Source organism: Grus americana, chromosome 7 (genome assembly GCF_028858705.1).
Source record: "Grus americana isolate bGruAme1 chromosome 7, bGruAme1.mat, whole genome shotgun sequence".
In the NCBI taxonomy this organism is placed as follows: domain Eukaryota; kingdom Metazoa; phylum Chordata; class Aves; order Gruiformes; family Gruidae; genus Grus; species Grus americana.
The window spans coordinates 18,076,857-18,092,918 of record NC_072858.1 but is presented as its reverse complement, the minus strand read 5'-3'; the positions used below and the strand labels follow the sequence as shown (position 1 = coordinate 18,092,918).

The 16,062-nt window shown below is 38.1% G+C and overlaps 1 protein-coding gene across 8 annotated transcripts in view; it reads left to right on the top strand.

Moving 5' to 3' along the window:
• IDE (insulin degrading enzyme) overlaps positions 1-16,062 on the top strand; it is a 67,235-nt gene that overhangs the window by 484 nt on the left and 50,689 nt on the right. Inside the window, exons 1-5 of one of the 8 annotated variants that reach the window (XM_054832361.1) lie at positions 45-103; positions 10,572-10,756; positions 12,187-12,394; positions 13,222-13,391; positions 15,231-15,353. In XM_054832361.1, the coding sequence (XP_054688336.1) occupies positions 10,597-10,756; positions 12,187-12,394; positions 13,222-13,391; positions 15,231-15,353 (661 nt within the window). In that variant the 5' untranslated portion in view covers positions 45-103; positions 10,572-10,596. Of the gene's footprint in view, positions 1-44; positions 457-985; positions 1,150-9,098; positions 10,479-10,571; positions 10,757-12,186; positions 12,395-13,221; positions 13,392-15,230; positions 15,354-16,062 lie in introns of those variants that run through there. The other 7 variants (XM_054832365.1, XM_054832360.1, XM_054832357.1 and 4 more) reach the window with 7 other exon arrangements.

Here is a 16,062-nt window from a genome sequence, read left to right as displayed (position 1 = left end):
CACCCACCCCCTCCGCCCCCGCCTCCTCCCAGAGGCCCCCTGCCCCCTCCCCAGCCGCAGCCTCAGCCCTCCTGGCAGCAGAGGCAACCTTCCACACCCCCAGGTACGGGCTCCGCTAGGCCCAGCGCGGTGGCCGTGGCCCCGCCGGGTGAGGAGGGCGGACGGGACCCCGAGGGCGCCGGGGAGGGATTGGCCAAGCGGCGAGGGGAGGCGGGCGGAGAAGATGGCGCCGCCGCCGGCCGCGGCGGCGAGGAGCGGCGCGTGCTGAGGCGAGCGGAGCCGGGCCGGGGCGGGCGGCAGGCGGTGGCGGGGAGAGGCCGGGTGCTGGCGGTGGGGCCGGGATATGCGGCAGTGGCTGCTTCCTGTGCTGAGGCGGACTTTGCTGGGCTTAGTGCGCCCCTGGGCCGCCCCGGCCTCCCGGTCTTTCCTTCAGTGGCGGCGGCGCAGCTGTCTCGGGTACGGTGCGTGTGCGGCGGGGGCCGGGGCGGGGGGGCCGGGGCAGGCCCCCGGTTCCCGGCACTGTGTGGCGGGCAGTGAGGTCGGAGATCCGCTCCTGTCCTCCTCTGTGTTGTGTAAGAGGTGGCGGCGAGGCCGGGGCGGGGGCACCTTGTGCGGCCGGAGGAGTGGCAGCTCAGCCCCGAGTGCGGCTTCACCCCGGGGCTGTGGGGAGCCACGGGAGCTCTAGCCGCGGCTGCGGAAACGCGGGGCTGGCGGCGAAGCTCTCTGGGGGGAAGCGGTGGGGGAGCTGGGGGCGGCGGGCCCGTATGTGCTGGGGAGGCCTGCGTCCTGTCCTGCCTGCCGCCCCCGGCAGGGCCCGCCCGGGAGAGCCCGGTGTACGGCGGGGCTGGCGTGCTGCTGTGTCTCCAGCTGCACCTCCGTTAGCGAAGCAGCCTTAGTCAGCAGCCATACGGCTATGGCGCGACTTTAGTTGCCCGGTGGGCTTGCTTTGTTGTTTATCCCCTCAAACAAAAAAAAAACCTAACAACGGAATTTTCATATTGCTTAACTTGCCATGACTTCTTAAGCCATAAATACTTTGAAAAAAATGTGTAGATTATTTAAAAAGAAACTGCTACAGAGTTACAGAAAGTTGATGGGAGCCTCCAGTTTGCAACGATCTGGCATTGTGCGGGTCTTGGATTTTTTTTGGTGTGTATGTGTGTTACCGGTTCCAGTGGAGACAGTAAGGGACCTCGATTGAGGGAGGAATGGGCGGGAGTATGGCTCACTTTAGGGGCAAATTAAAACTGCGTAACAACTCGGCAAAGTTGTTCCAGGAAGGGATCTGGGTGAGGGAATGAAGCTAAGTTGTTTTCTTTATTTCTTTAATGCTGTCTCTATCTTAATAGCAAAGTCTATGTTTAGCACTGCAAAAGTAAGACATGTCAAAAGTAGCATCTTTCAGGGGAAAAAAAAGTGAGTTATGATGACTCATGCTGTCAATGCTAGTGTGTCAAAATTCGGATGCACTGTTCTTGTTCATAATTGCTATGTACGCTTCAGTATTGTAAAGGTAATCCACAATGTATATTTGGAGCCAGTGCTTTGCTCGGGCTGTAGTTTTTCCTGCTAGATTATTCCTATTTAAGCATGTGAATATATGCAGTATTTGGACTTAACTTTATGTATGTGAGTAGGCCTGTTGTGTTTTCATACTTTCTACAACCATGGTTTAATTATCTGTTTAATTTTAATTGTGAATTAGAATTTACATAAATAATAATGAAATGAGAGCAGCATAGTGCTTTCACGTTGTGATTTTTTTTAAGATGGTGAACACGTGAAAATTAAGAATCTTTTTTTTCAATTACATGTTCCCAGTTTCCATTTCTGAATTTTGTTCATACTTTCTCCCCTTTTTCAGCTTTTACTTTCTCTTCTCATATAATTTTTAACCTTCGTCTGCACATCAAGTAGCAAGATAATTTGTCAGTTAGAACTTACTATCTCTTCTTTTTCATCTCATGTACAGCATTGAAATTATCTGTTTGAGTTGGAAAGTCCTTAGAAGGGTTCCTATTTGCATGTTTGCATGGGGGTTTTTTGGCTTCCTTTCTCATTTCTGTCTTTAGTCGCTTGTAAGGCTGTGGCTTAATCCCTTAGATGAAATGGTGCCTTTGGGACTTTGATCAAAGTGTCAAGGATATAACTTATTTTGCACATGAATGCAAAAGTAGTTCCCTACCCTGTTAGGTCCAGAATAAGAAAGAGGGAAGGGACAAAAAGTTCATTATCTCTAGTGTTTCACTGAACTGGAAGGTGTTAGGCTCATAGCTAGGGGTCATTGCAGGTTATTGTAGAAGTAATTTACTAAAAATACTGTCAGATCTTTTGAGAAATCACATGTTGGGTTGATATTTTTGATATATCAATTCTATTGTATTAGATGCTTTCATAATTTGATATATTAATCTTTTAGCAAGATAGGAATAAAAATTTTTCTAATAAAACTATCTGTAGAGGAATTGATTTAATGAGTTTGGCGTCTGCAGCTATGTATTTGTATATGCATAGTCTGTCAATGAGCATCTTTATGTTATCAGCTTTTATGATGTCTGTAAGTTGACAAAATATGCTTATAAGATAGAACTGCATATATGTAATAAGGTGATTTTTGATGGAGCTTGTTAGAAAGTTGCTTGACTGTAGCTTTCTATTTAGATCTGACCTTCTGCAACTTGTTTTTAGAATGAGTCAGAACTATAGCTTGCGTGAACAATTGAAATGGAAAAAAATGCTGTAGAGTTGAGAGTTTATGTATAGCGTTAACAGTAGAACTAGAACGGAATTGTCCAAAATCATGAAAACTGAGACACAAAATAGGTAAACAGCCAGGACTTCCTGTGTTGAAACACACTGCTGACTCTTGGAAACTGCTCGTTGTTATAGGTCTGTTGGTTATGTCAAAGCTCTCGTGTTAGATAAGCAATTGCTTTTAATGTGGGATTACAGTACTCTTCATGATTCAGAATCCTAAAGTTCTTTCTTTGTTGCTAGATCAGATTTTCTTGCCAGTTCTCTAATCTTTCTGTGTATTTCTTGTTATGCAGTATAACTAAAGTTTTAGTCTCATCTTGTTTTTTAATTCAGACCTCACAAGTTTTTCTTTTTGAGAGTAGGAGACAGATGGTAACATAAAGTGTTAAGTGAGTTGGCTTTACAAAGAGTCTCGGGCAATCTGATGTGCTACTTGCAGATAAAATGTATGAAATACACATCAAAATACAGTTAGAATAAAGCACAGAGGTCCCTCCTGTAGCATCTAGTTTAATGTTTCCTAGTGTGTACAAGGCCATGTGCTAGACACCACTGCTGCACTGTGGTTGTGGACCAAGCCATAGTGTGGTGGAGGAAAAATCTCAGGGAGGGGGGAAGACAGAATGAGAACCACTGGTTTGCAAGTATTCAATGCATAAAGCAATTAATTGAATTAATGAGTGCATTTCTGAAGAAAGTGAGTAAAATACACTTTCAAGCAGCTGGTCATGTAACACAGAAACTAGTCTTAATCAGTCTTGTTCTTAGCACTTAATTTGAGACTGATGAAAATAATGATGCAAGCCAAAATACTATGCCACATTTGTGAAATCATTCTGAGGATCCTATATCATCTTATGATCTAAAGATTAAAACCAGATAATTTTACTTACATTTCAAAAAGGACCAATCTTTCAAAACAGTTTTGCAATTTGCCTAATTTTCAGCAATCTCAAAACAAACTAAAGCAAAGAAGTGCTAGGGAAAGATTAATTTCAATTGTTTTCTATTTCTGGTGAACCTGGATAAAACTTGTTTACCCTGGAGGGTGTGTGTTGATGAATTGTTTGGGGCAGTTTTTGAAGAGAGAGGAAAAGTAAGCTGAAGTGATTTAGAAATTTTTAAAAACTTGTTTTCCTTTATTGCTATGTCTGAAATCAGATTGTATAAAATCCTGCCTTTTTGTTTGACTTTTTTACTCGGTGCTTTGGAAACTGTGGAATGGTCAAGTTAAGGAATGTAGTTTTAGGGCCGTAAATTAGCTTTATGGTGTCTTGATTGTATATCCCATCCTGTTTAACTAACACAGCACTGTTGAAAACACACATCATTTTGCTACTCAGGCCAGTTACTTAGCTGGGGCCTGATCTTACATGTGAAGCTACCAGGGCCCTTGTTTTTGCCAAGTTTACACGTGGTATTGTCTCATTAATTCTACTGGTAATTCCTGTACCACACCAGTGTTTCTACTGTCACGTTGGCGGTGAAACCTGTGGCAGACCACATTTTACTGCTGTGATCTAGAAGCTGTAGAAGCTAGACCCTTCTGGGAATGAGAGCAAGGCAGGCATCTGCCCTGGCCACCATCATTAGGAGGGAGTTTTCCGAGTCGGTTACAGACTTGGCAAAAAGCTGCAGATCGCAGTTCTGAAAATCCTTTAATTGTAGCAAGACTTTAGAATTTCTTCAAAATGAACTGCATATCAAAACCTTATAAATATTCATCATCTTCAAACTTGCCTGATTTGGCATCATTAGTTGTTCTTAATAACTTGGTAGGACTGATTAAATCATTGTGGGTCTTTGTAGCTGGAGCTTTTGTGTATGAAGTAATATGCTAAATTCCCGATGAGTTTAAAAGTGATAAAACATGTTAACATTTTGAGCGGTTTATCTACTTATGCAGTCTGTCTGCCTGTGTATGCAATCAGATTTATTTAGATCAGCATCAGGAATGTGTTGGGATCTTATACATTCTCTAGCTTCGTGACAAGAAAATTCACAGAAGATTGATGCTTTATGGATGTTGAATAATGTGAACTGTTTTAATCTCTAAATGTGTAAAAGAAGGGCTGCTAGGTTTATCTACTGATGAACCTTTAACCTGAAAGAGTTTAGGGATAGTCTTCTGAAGTATCCTTTATGGTAATGATCACCTGAGTTGATTTAATTTAGTTTGCGTTTGGTTTTTTGGTTTGTTGGTTTTGTTTTTTTGGTTTTAGATTACTCTTTCTCTGCTCCATTTTTTTATTGCATTCTTGGTAACAGAACTTAGTAAAAACATTTGTGTGATTTTAGGAATAAAACCCCCTCTACTGCTACTGTTTAGTCTAAAGAATAATTTTTAATTATAGCATACAAGTGAATTGAGAAGTTAAGAGAGGAGGTAGATTGTTTGCTGACTTGCTGGTAACATCACTGTTACACATATGAGGATGTCACAATGTCATCGAATTCTACTGCTATCCTGAGGAGAGGTAGGTGCAAGAGTACAAAGAGGAGTGAAGACCTGTGGAAGAATGGAGATTTATTTTATTGTTGCAAAGCCACGAGCTTGCAACTGAAGAAGTTTATGAACTCCTCCAGAGTCTCAGTTCAGTGGTATCATCCCTGTAAGAGAGGTGGGAAAACTCTGGCTGGTAGTTCTGCAGCATCAGGCCTCCTGCTGAAGCTCACAGCACTTCTGTCACTCCAGGCATTGGCAGATTAAGAAATCTTCATGTAAATTACTAAGAACTGTAAACCAAGGTGGATTAGTAAATAATACAAAGAACATGTTATCAATGGTAGCTCCCTTGCAGGACAGAGCAGAGGTTTTGGCTCAACAAAGCTTTCACTTCACTCTGGTAGGCAATTATTTTGGAATAATAAAAAAACAACAACAAACTAAACAGAAATGGATATAAATAAAATACAGAACTTGGAACAGGTGAAAAATGTGAGATTGAACATTACTGTGGTCTTTGTATAGTTTCAAAGACACAGTTAGAACTTGAATAAAAATTGTATTCCAGTCAGCATAACATCAGGTGTGTGAGTTGAAAACAAGGAGCAATTCAGATCCTAGTATGTACAAGTGTAAACTTAAGTGTCTACGTTGCAACACGCACAGGTATTTCCATAGAAGTAATTTGGGTTCAGTTGCATAAAAGCTTCAAGCAAACCCAAAATTTTAAGGCAACCGATATGAATTGAAAGCAAGCATCAAAATCTGTTGAACTGAGAACTGTTTGTTGTCATTCATCAGGTTACTTCAAGCTGATTAGTGTTTGTAGCCATTCATCTGGCTCAGACCTACGTACCGGCATTTGACTTAAATATGTGCAGCCTGTCATTGCAAAAAAATCTTGAAAAGCACTTTGGAGTTTGTGCTTCGGGGGTCATATTTTTATTACCTAGTTACATTCTTGCGTTGAAGCAACCCTCAGGAGTTTCTGTTAATTGGTTTTCAAATATGGTCCTTTAATTGTTCAAACATTGAACTTAGATTTGACTACACTGGCTAATTTTTAATTAAAGTAAGTTTACTAAAATAACTTTGAGGGATTAAAATAGTTAGGCAGAATCATATATATCACTTAATCCTACTCTGTAGTGCTCTGTTTGCAGGTGAAACCTGGGATCCCCAGAGAACCTCACTGGTTCCAAGGGACTGCCTGCCTGGAAATCATTACAAAAATGAGGCCTCAAAGAATAGGATATAATTTTACTTCAACATGTTATAGTTTAAAATTCAGCATCTCTTTGAACTGATACTTTTCTTGTGCAGGTGAAGTAATTTTGATGAGGAAGAAGAATGTTTAATATTTCCTAGTCATTCATTAGGGACACTGCTCTCATTTCAAACATCCCCATTCTTTTCTCTTTGTCATTCTAGCTCTGTCATCTCACCACCTGTAATTTTTGAGCCAGTGGAAGAATTTCCAGTGCCACTCTAATGTTTTGTATTGGTTCCTGCTGTCTTTGCTTTATTGGGTCTTTCTCTGTTGCTTCTGTTTTGTGAAAGTAGTATGACAATATTTCTTTTAATGACATTTTTGTTAGGATATTCTGCAATAAACATAGCATCTAGTTTGTGGATGAATTTCTTTGCTACTGACCGTCAGCATTGAATGCTCACTGTAATGACAGCATAGCAAGTAGATGTAGCACATGTACTTCAGGACAGCATCTGCACACGACTTCAGCAATTCAGCTACTTCTCATAGAAACTACAAGAAACATAGAATTCTTTCTGTTTCCACTACTTTTTTTCCTATGGTCAAAAGCAATTTTGTCAAAAAGTGGTTTGTAGTGTTTTAGGATTTTTGTGTGAAAAAATGCAACATGGTGTTGTTACAAAGCAATTGCACTTAGACAACTTAAAAGTTGCAAAGAAAAGCAGTTATATGAGGGAATGTTTAATATTATGTCTTACAGTTTACTCCTTAAGAAAAAGTCATTGTATAAATACTCTATCTTAAGCGAAATTTTCTTTTCTAGTTGTTGTATTGTAGTAACATAGCACCAGGAGGAATGGTACTTGGGCAGGAAGGTATTGGTCTTGTTCTTTAGAGGCATTGCCTTCCAGGAATATTGCATAGTTGATCTGCTCTTGCTTTTATATGAGTTGTCTGGTACTACATCTTAGTTTGCAGGGAAATAATTGAGGGTTAATCATGCAAACCCATTTGAAGTTGAAAAGAATGTTGTATTCACAGTGCCCATTGAAATAACAAGACGGAGATACAAGTTTAAGTCCTCGGTTTGAATGCTTAATTACTGATTTTGATCTTTTGAAAATTGTAGGTTTTTCCTGTACTGAAATTTGACTGTGAAGCTGGAAGTAGTCTATGAAAGAGGCAGAAGTAGGGAGTGATGAAAAAATGAAGTGGAGGTGTACAGCTTCACAAGACATCAATTGAAATCTCATAAGATTTCACAGAAGCTGCATGATTTGATGAATCACATTGGAAAGATGAGTCATCTGAAGAAACAGTAAATTTCTGTGACTTAATGATGTGGTGTAGAAATAACGAGATATCAGATGACAAAGAAATTGTATAACATTTTAAAAAAATACTTGAGAAGTTTATAGTATATATGCATCTTATGATAAGCAACTAGTATCTTAATGAGATAGGATATTTTAGCTGAAAGCCAAGTGATAGGTGCTCCTTAGCAGAGGTGAAATCAGGAGATTCGGAGACCTCCTTGCTCAAATACTTATATTTGTCAATCCAATAGAACTGCATGCAAGTGAAATAAAATTAAGAACAATTTAGTTACTGGTTTTCAGCTAGTAAATTCATAAATTTTACACAGTATCTTAAGTTTAGTAGAGTATTTCTACTTAGGACTCTGAACTTTGAACAAGGAGGCATTTTTAAAATCATAAACATGGATTATATTGCTGCTGTTGATACAGGGAAACATAGATGTTGCTGTACTTGGAGTATCCTTTGTCTTGAATGGCATCTGCATTTTTTCAGCGGATGGAAGCCTGTAGATGTTCCAGTTAGGATTAGCCTGAATACAGGGTTAAACTAGTGGATAAATGATGGGTTTAAATGTGAGCGTAGATACCTAAATTCAGCATTTCAGTTACTGTTTAGTGATTAAGTTTGACTGCACTTTAAAGAATTCATAGTGTGAGAACCATGTTTTACTAGTGGAAGTGTTTCCTTCTAAAGTGCATTGAGCTGCACGTTTTAAAAAGTTACTTCATGTTGTTTATGGCTCCTGCTTAGAGACATTCAGATTCTGATTATTCATTGATGCTTTCTGTACCGGTGTTTCTATTTTTTTCTTTTGATTGTAATTCCTGTTTGTAATTTTGCTTTCTTTCATATAAGAGCATGTTATAGCTTAAGTCTATTTAAAGGTTCCAAAGTAATCTTTTTACTTCTTTCAAAAGTATTTGAAGATCTAATGCTTACTGCTTTTTTTTTTTTTTTTTTTTTTTTTACAATAATGTCTTCTCCAGTTTAGATATGTTTGTCCTTCCTCAAGCGTAAATCCAGTCTTATAAAAACTTTCACTCTGCTCAGGTAAAATCTTCATTTTCTGTTTGTGAAACACTGTTTTTCACTGATTCTGCTGTAGATGTTACGTTCATAAACTCTCTATACTTAAGATGCTATTAATAATGACCTGTTTATCAACTTAATTATAATATATAATGCCAACACTGATGACTGTGCATCTGCTGGCTTCAAGTTGGCTGTTGTTTTTATACTACAGAATCACATGAATAAATGTAAAGGAGACAATCCAGAGGGACAGTAGCTTGCAGAACTGCTTCCTGTTTTGAGAACGATACAGTGTTTTAGGAAGGAGATTTTATTAGCTGACTCCCTTTTTCATTTGTAGTTTTAAACTGTAAATAAAGTATGTAATCACATTTTCTTTTCCAAAGTTGTTTGTTGTGTATTTGGTAACATGGAGCATGCAGTTGATTTGCTAGCTAAAGAGTTAGTTAAAATGTCATGACTGAAGACCTGAAACAATAAGTATGTTGAGTACTGTGCAGTTCTTCATTTTCCACATCCCGTACGGTCTTAAAGCTTGTATGTAGTCTTAAAACGTGGATGAAGTTCCTCGAACTGTACAACCTGAAAATGGAAAAGTAAATACTGTGAAACTCCTTGTTAATCTATGAGATACCAACAGGACCATACAAAATTTCTCATGCCTCTATGTATGTGTTGTGGTGGGGAGTTAGACTTGATTTTCTTTGTAAATGAAATTAGTTCAGCAATGACTAACGAAGCTCATGTAGTAAGTTACTTGGCAATGTGGCAAGCAGGATTTCAGCACAGGAGAAGATTGAGTTTGGTTGGTACTATATATTTATTACAGGCCCTGTTCTAAAACCTTTTCTTTAGAACAGGGTTAGAATTCAGTGGCTGTTACATACAGGAAAACACCACATGATTAGCTTGGAGCATAGCTCTCTGATTTCCCATTTTTGGGGTTTGCTTCTTTTTGTGTTTGTGTGGTTTGTTTGGGTTTTTGTTCCTGTTGGTGTTTTCGGTTGTGTTTGGGTTGGTTTTTGTTGTTAAACATGCAGCCAAGTGGTTTCATTGTGCCTCCCCAAATATCCAAGTCTGAATGTCTCACCTTTTCACTCGGCATTTAAAAAAATTGAATACTCAGAGTTTATAATTTCAGAATTACACTTACTTTCTTAGGATTTCAAAATTGTGCTGTTAAAGAAGCATGTCTTGTAGCATGTCTGTTACACTAATAGACGTTTAAACATGTGAGAAGGTCTGTTCCTCTTTATCATGGCAATTCTGTAGTGTGTTTGTATTTTTATGGCAATATTGTAAATGGTATGTCACCTTTTCTTGCTTGAGTGTACAAATCCAGTGGTTTATTAGTAAAATTTTGTTTATCTGACAATCACAAAGTTACAACATTCGTAATATAACCACCTATTTAGACACATGAAATACTTTCAGGCTTCAGGAAAGTATACGTGAGATAACAATGTATGCTTCATTTCATTTTTATCATGATTGAATAAGGGGATAATATTTCTTTACTAAGTTATTTTTTTAATTACCGTCAGTATGAAACTTGAACCATTCAATTACATGGTCTACAATTTTATCACGTTGCTTGGTCTTCGGGGTTTGTTTTTTGGGTTTTTTTGTCTTAACAGCAATATCTCTCAGAATCTGAACTATACTGCTGGGCCAGTTCTATGAGTTTTGCGCAGAACTAAATTTCTTGCTGTCAGTATCACTCAGTATTCCCTAATATACTATTAAAATGTTAGCAGGGCTTAAGTGAAAATAGTAAGTGAAATTTCTTCTGTTTTCTTTAAGGTTTCAGAAAGAGACAACCAACAAAATGAACAATCCAGCTATTAAGAGAATAACAAATGAAATAATCAAATCACCTGAGGATAAACGAGAATATCGTGGACTGGAGTTGGCAAATGGCATTAAAGCTCTTCTCATTAGTGACACCACCACAGATAAGTCTTCAGCAGCGCTTGATGTGCACATAGGTATTTAATGCATGTTGTGTTCATTATGTCATTAATAAAAATGCTTTAAGTTTTATTATCTTAATTGCAAATAAACTGACAGGAGCGGTATCCAGTTGGCAGCCTAGCCTTTTATTGTAGTTTAGAGTTTGTTTAATTCTTTGATTTTTTTTCCTTGAAAATTATTAGAGCTAATTAAATTCTCTTATTGTACTCTGTGTTTACTCAAGTGTAGCTCAGTCAGTAGAAAGATTTCTTTTAACCATTAAGTTTCGTGTTATGAAAGATCTTTTGTAAGCAGAAAAGGGGCGGGTGCGAGTGCAATTATTTCAGACAGCTCCATCTGTCATGTCAGACTTTTTTTTTTTTTCCCATGTTAAGTTGTTGATGTGTCGAGGTGAGAAAATGCTGTAGTGCTGGAGGAGTTGGAGAGGCACTCCCTAACTCCAGTGATGCAAGTGTGCAAACAGAAATACTGGAAATAGAAGGGGAAGGCAGTTGCTTTGAGTCTTTGGAATAATGGAAGCCTTTTGTTACATCCGAGGTCTTTCTCAAGCTTGTGCAGTTTTTCAGTTGCTTGGAAAGTATGATGCGTGCACATGTTACCTAGGTATCCATAGTCATTACGTAAGCATCCTCTTGCCATGTTTGTAGTTGGTGGGAGCTCTTGCTGCTGTTAGTGTTAGGACAGAAGTAGTAGAGTAACTTCGAAAACTTCTGGCCTTTTTTATTATGGAGATGGCTGCCACAAATTATTATCTAGTTCAGAGGATCCCAAATGTGGTTTTGTTAGGTGCTGTGACTGTAATAGGCAATTGCAGCATCCAGTTCCTGCACGTGTACTGGAGGAGATGTATCTGTTGCCTTCATCTTTACTGTCCCATTGCACGTCATTGCACACTCCTAAGCAGGGCTGCCAGCCTCAAACTTCCACGTTTCTGGCTTCCATTCTTGCACATCATTATTGTCTTTTAATCTGTCTGCCTTCACATCTCCTAGCTGGTCATCAATAGCTGCTTGTGTTCGGGCAATTACAGGTTATCACTCATCCTATAAACCACAGGATAAATACCTCCTTAATTGTGGTTGGCAATTGCTGCCTTTTAACATTGTGCAGTTATTAAGGTCAAGGTATAGAAGGCAGAACATTGTGATCTGCCAGGTCTTTACAGATCATGAGTCATGGACTTCAGTTGAAAAATTGTCTCTATAAGGCAGTGCAGGCTGATCTGGAGAGGCAATTTGAGACACTAATTGGTTCAGTTACTTATTCTAATTTTTTTTTTTTTAAGATTGAGTTTAGTTGACTATAGCTGCACAAGTGTCTGCTTACACCTGCAGAACTGATGTAATTGCCTGAGGCAACATACTATGGTATAAAGCACTTTAGAAGACTTAATGTTTTAGTATTACTTTTTATGACTGGTTACATGAAATTTTTCCTCCTGCAGGATCATTGTCTGATCCCCCCAACATTGCTGGGCTTAGTCATTTTTGTGAGCATATGCTGTTCCTGGGAACCAAGAAATACCCAAAGGAGAATGAGTATAGCCAGTTTCTTAGTGAGCATGCCGGGAGCTCAAATGCTTTCACGAGTGGGGAACATACCAACTATTATTTCGATGTGTCACATGAACATCTAGAAGGTGCTCTAGACAGGTAAACACATTTTTTTATATTTGATTTTTTTTGTGTGTGTGTATATAGGTGCTATTTGAAATTGTGTAAAAGTTTTTTGGTAGTGCTCTCAACTCGTTCTTTAATATCATAATGATAAAACTATGTTTTGTTAAAACTGATACCTGGTATTTTTCAGTTCAAAAATTTTGCTCAGATTTTTTTCAGCTAGCAAGAGTTCTTCACTGAGACAGAATTTCAGAGGTTGTGTTTACACTGAATATTTTTGGAAATGTGGGGCACAGAATATGATGGTGAACTTTTACATTGTGCGAATACTCTGTGCAATCAAATACTATGCTTTCCATAGGATCCTTATTTCATTGATAGCAAAAGAAGGATGACATCTAGAAATATATTAGGATGTCTTTAGTAAAGGGAACTCACTGAAATCTCTGCCTTTTGTGGGAGGGGACAGAAATCAAAAGGTTTGTAGTCGGTGAGGTAAAGAGTGGATTTTCCCTTTGGATTTTCCCTGAATGTCTGACAAGACTGATTTAATTTGCGAGATTAAGAGCCTCTCACAGCCAAACTTCAAAACAGTCGAAATTTTCAGTGTATGAATTACAATACAAGGTTCTTGATCCTTGTAGAACCTTATGTGATGAATATGTTGTTGTCTGCATTTATAGATAAAGAAATTGAGAAATAAATATAGTGAATCAGTGTCAAAACTGTTCCAGAATTTATAAGTTCTGCATTAAAACAATAATATATTCAGCTATCTTCAGGATGTACCAAACTTCATATTTTTTTTGTTACCATTTATGTACAGTGCTCTTGACTTCAATTAAAATTTTTCTGTTTAGATTTGCCCAGTTTTTCCTGTGCCCTTTGTTTGATGAAAGCTGCAAAGACAGGGAAGTGAATGCTGTTGATTCTGAGCATGAGAAGAATCTGATGAATGATGCCTGGAGGTTGTTTCAATTGGAGAAGGCTACTGGAAACCCCAATCATCCCTTCAGTAAATTTGGAACAGGTTTGTCAGAATATAATTATCCATCCCTGTGTAACATATGTAGTATTATTGTTTATATGCAATTGTTAAAGGCAGACTGAAAGAATTCCCTTTTTTTCCTTTCCATACATGGTTATTATAGTTTAACCCAGCAGGCAGCTGAAACAACTACACAGTCGTTCACTCACTCCCTCTGAGTGGGATGGGTTGAGATAAAAACAGTTTAATAGGGCAGAAAAGGAAGATGATGATGATGAAAGAATATACAAAACAAGTGATGCACAGCACAATTGCTTACCAACCACTGACCAATGCCCAGCTCGTTCCCGAGCCACGGCACTCCCTGGCCAACTCCTCCCAGCTTATACACTGAGCATGATGTCGTATGGCATGGAATATCTCTTTGGCCAGTTTGGGTCAGCTGTCTGGGCTGCATCCACTCCCAGTTTCTTGTGCACCTCCTGCAGAAGACTCATGTCTCCTCGCTGGCAGGGCCTGGGAAGCTGAGAAGTCCTTAACTTAATTGTAAACATTGCTTAGCAACTACTAAAACATGTAGCAACAACTAAAACATGAGTGTGTTATCAACTTATTTTCATGCTAAATCCAAAACACAGCACTATATCAGCTACTAGGAAGAAAATTGACTGTCCCAGCTGAAACCAGGACAGTGCTTTATTGCATTTTCCACATCATAGACCAAACAGAGCTAGACAAAAACAGAGTGATCCAAGACTTGCAGTACAGTGATGAAACATCCTTTATGACTCTGGTAATTACTGCAGTGAATGCCATTTTCCAATTACTGGAGTTGTCATAATTTGGTACTGTTAAGGCTTTGTGCATAATAAAGTGAATGAACTGCATTTAAATTGTTGTTATAGCCACATGCTCTTTTTGTTAACTTGTATTACATTAGGACTAGATGACAGTGACTAGGTCAAATCAGAAGGCTCAGCAAAGTAATGTGAAAATTATTGAGTAAGAATATAAAACCAAAATCTTAAGTGTAAAACACAACAGTAGTAGATGGATAGATAAAATGGTCTTGGGCAAATCCCAGTCTCATGGCTGTAGGTTTTTTTTCAGGCTTTATTATTCACAGAATGTTTAGTAACAATTTAAAATAAACACCCCCGAACCTCAGTTTAAAAAGCATTAAAGGAAGATACCATAGTTATGGTCAAAAACACAAATGTTTGATGCTTTGGCAGGAGTTTAAATGTTCTCTTTTTTTAAAAATTTTTTTAATTAACAGGATGATAACTTAATGGAGAGAGTTTGGTACCTTCTGCTTATGGGCTTATTTGGGGAGAGTTGTAGTTCTCTTCCTCTCTAATCCTGCTCCTCTACTGCAGCAACAGCTCAGCTGTTTGCAAAGCAGAACAGTCACAATTTACAAACATGATTTGTAAATTAGTAATTATTTATTTCAATTAATATCCTAGCCTATAATTTGTGGCACACAATGCCATAAATAAATTCACACAGTGATTCCTATGACAGGAGTGTGTACATGGGAGTAAAACCTACTCCCAATGTGCCAAAGAAAAACCTTTTTCTTCTGAATTAAAGCCTGAGCTTACTTGCATTGCATTGAAATAACCCATTCAAATCAAAAAGATTAATTTGGAAGATCAGAACAGCCTTGGTTCTTTAGGAATGTGCAGATTGAGAGTGGAAGTATGTATTGTCTCTGATAAGCTGAGACAGTATTGATCCGGTTTACTTATTATGTGTAGTAATTATTTTTTAAATTACTGTTCATCTGGAGAAAAGCAGATTTATTAATTTATATTTTTCTTTTTGATTTGTAAATTCATAAACATCAAGTATTGTTAACTTTTTTTACTGTTACAGGGAACAAACTCACTCTGGAAACTAGACCAACCAAAGAAGGAATAGATGTAAGACAAGAGCTGTTGAAGTTCCATTCTACTTATTATTCATCAAATTTAATGGCTATTTGTGTCTTAGGAAGAGGTGAGTTTTGTTCTGTTGGTTGAGTAAGAATTGTATTACATCTATTTACATTTTAAGAAACTGAAGTGTATACAAATGCCTGAAAATCTACAAAAGGGAAAAAGGTAGAACTTGTACAGACTGAACAAACATAATTTTATGTTTAGTGAAGTCTCCAAAGCAACTTGCAATGTGTAAATTCATGTGTTTATAAGCTTACAGTAGAAAAAATAAGCTGAAAATTTTAAATCCATTATCAAGTCACCACTTGCTGTCATTGTATGTATGTCTTATGAAGACAGAAACGTGCCTGGTTTCAGACATTGGGAGGGCTCTTGATACTGTTTTCATATTTTAGACTTACACTTCCACTACAAAAATTCTCTGTTAACAAAGGATAAACCTAACCTAACATTTAGATAAAAAGTATTTACTTCAATTTACTTCTGATTTAACAGAGCTACCAACTGCTTAAAATCTTCCACAGTCAAGATGATATTTTATGTAGGTTTGCCAAAAGCTTAATAAGTGTGTTAGTAATTCCATAACATAAAAATGGGTTGAGTTGCACACTGTAAGTCCCCCATGATCTCTCTACTCTTGTGCATTCTGAAATAAATGGATGTCTAAAGATATGTGTAGCCTAGTAATTCTGATTTTCCCATCACTTTATATATGTAATGTAAACCAAATAAAAATATATGTCAGTAAAAAGTGGTAAGGGAATCAG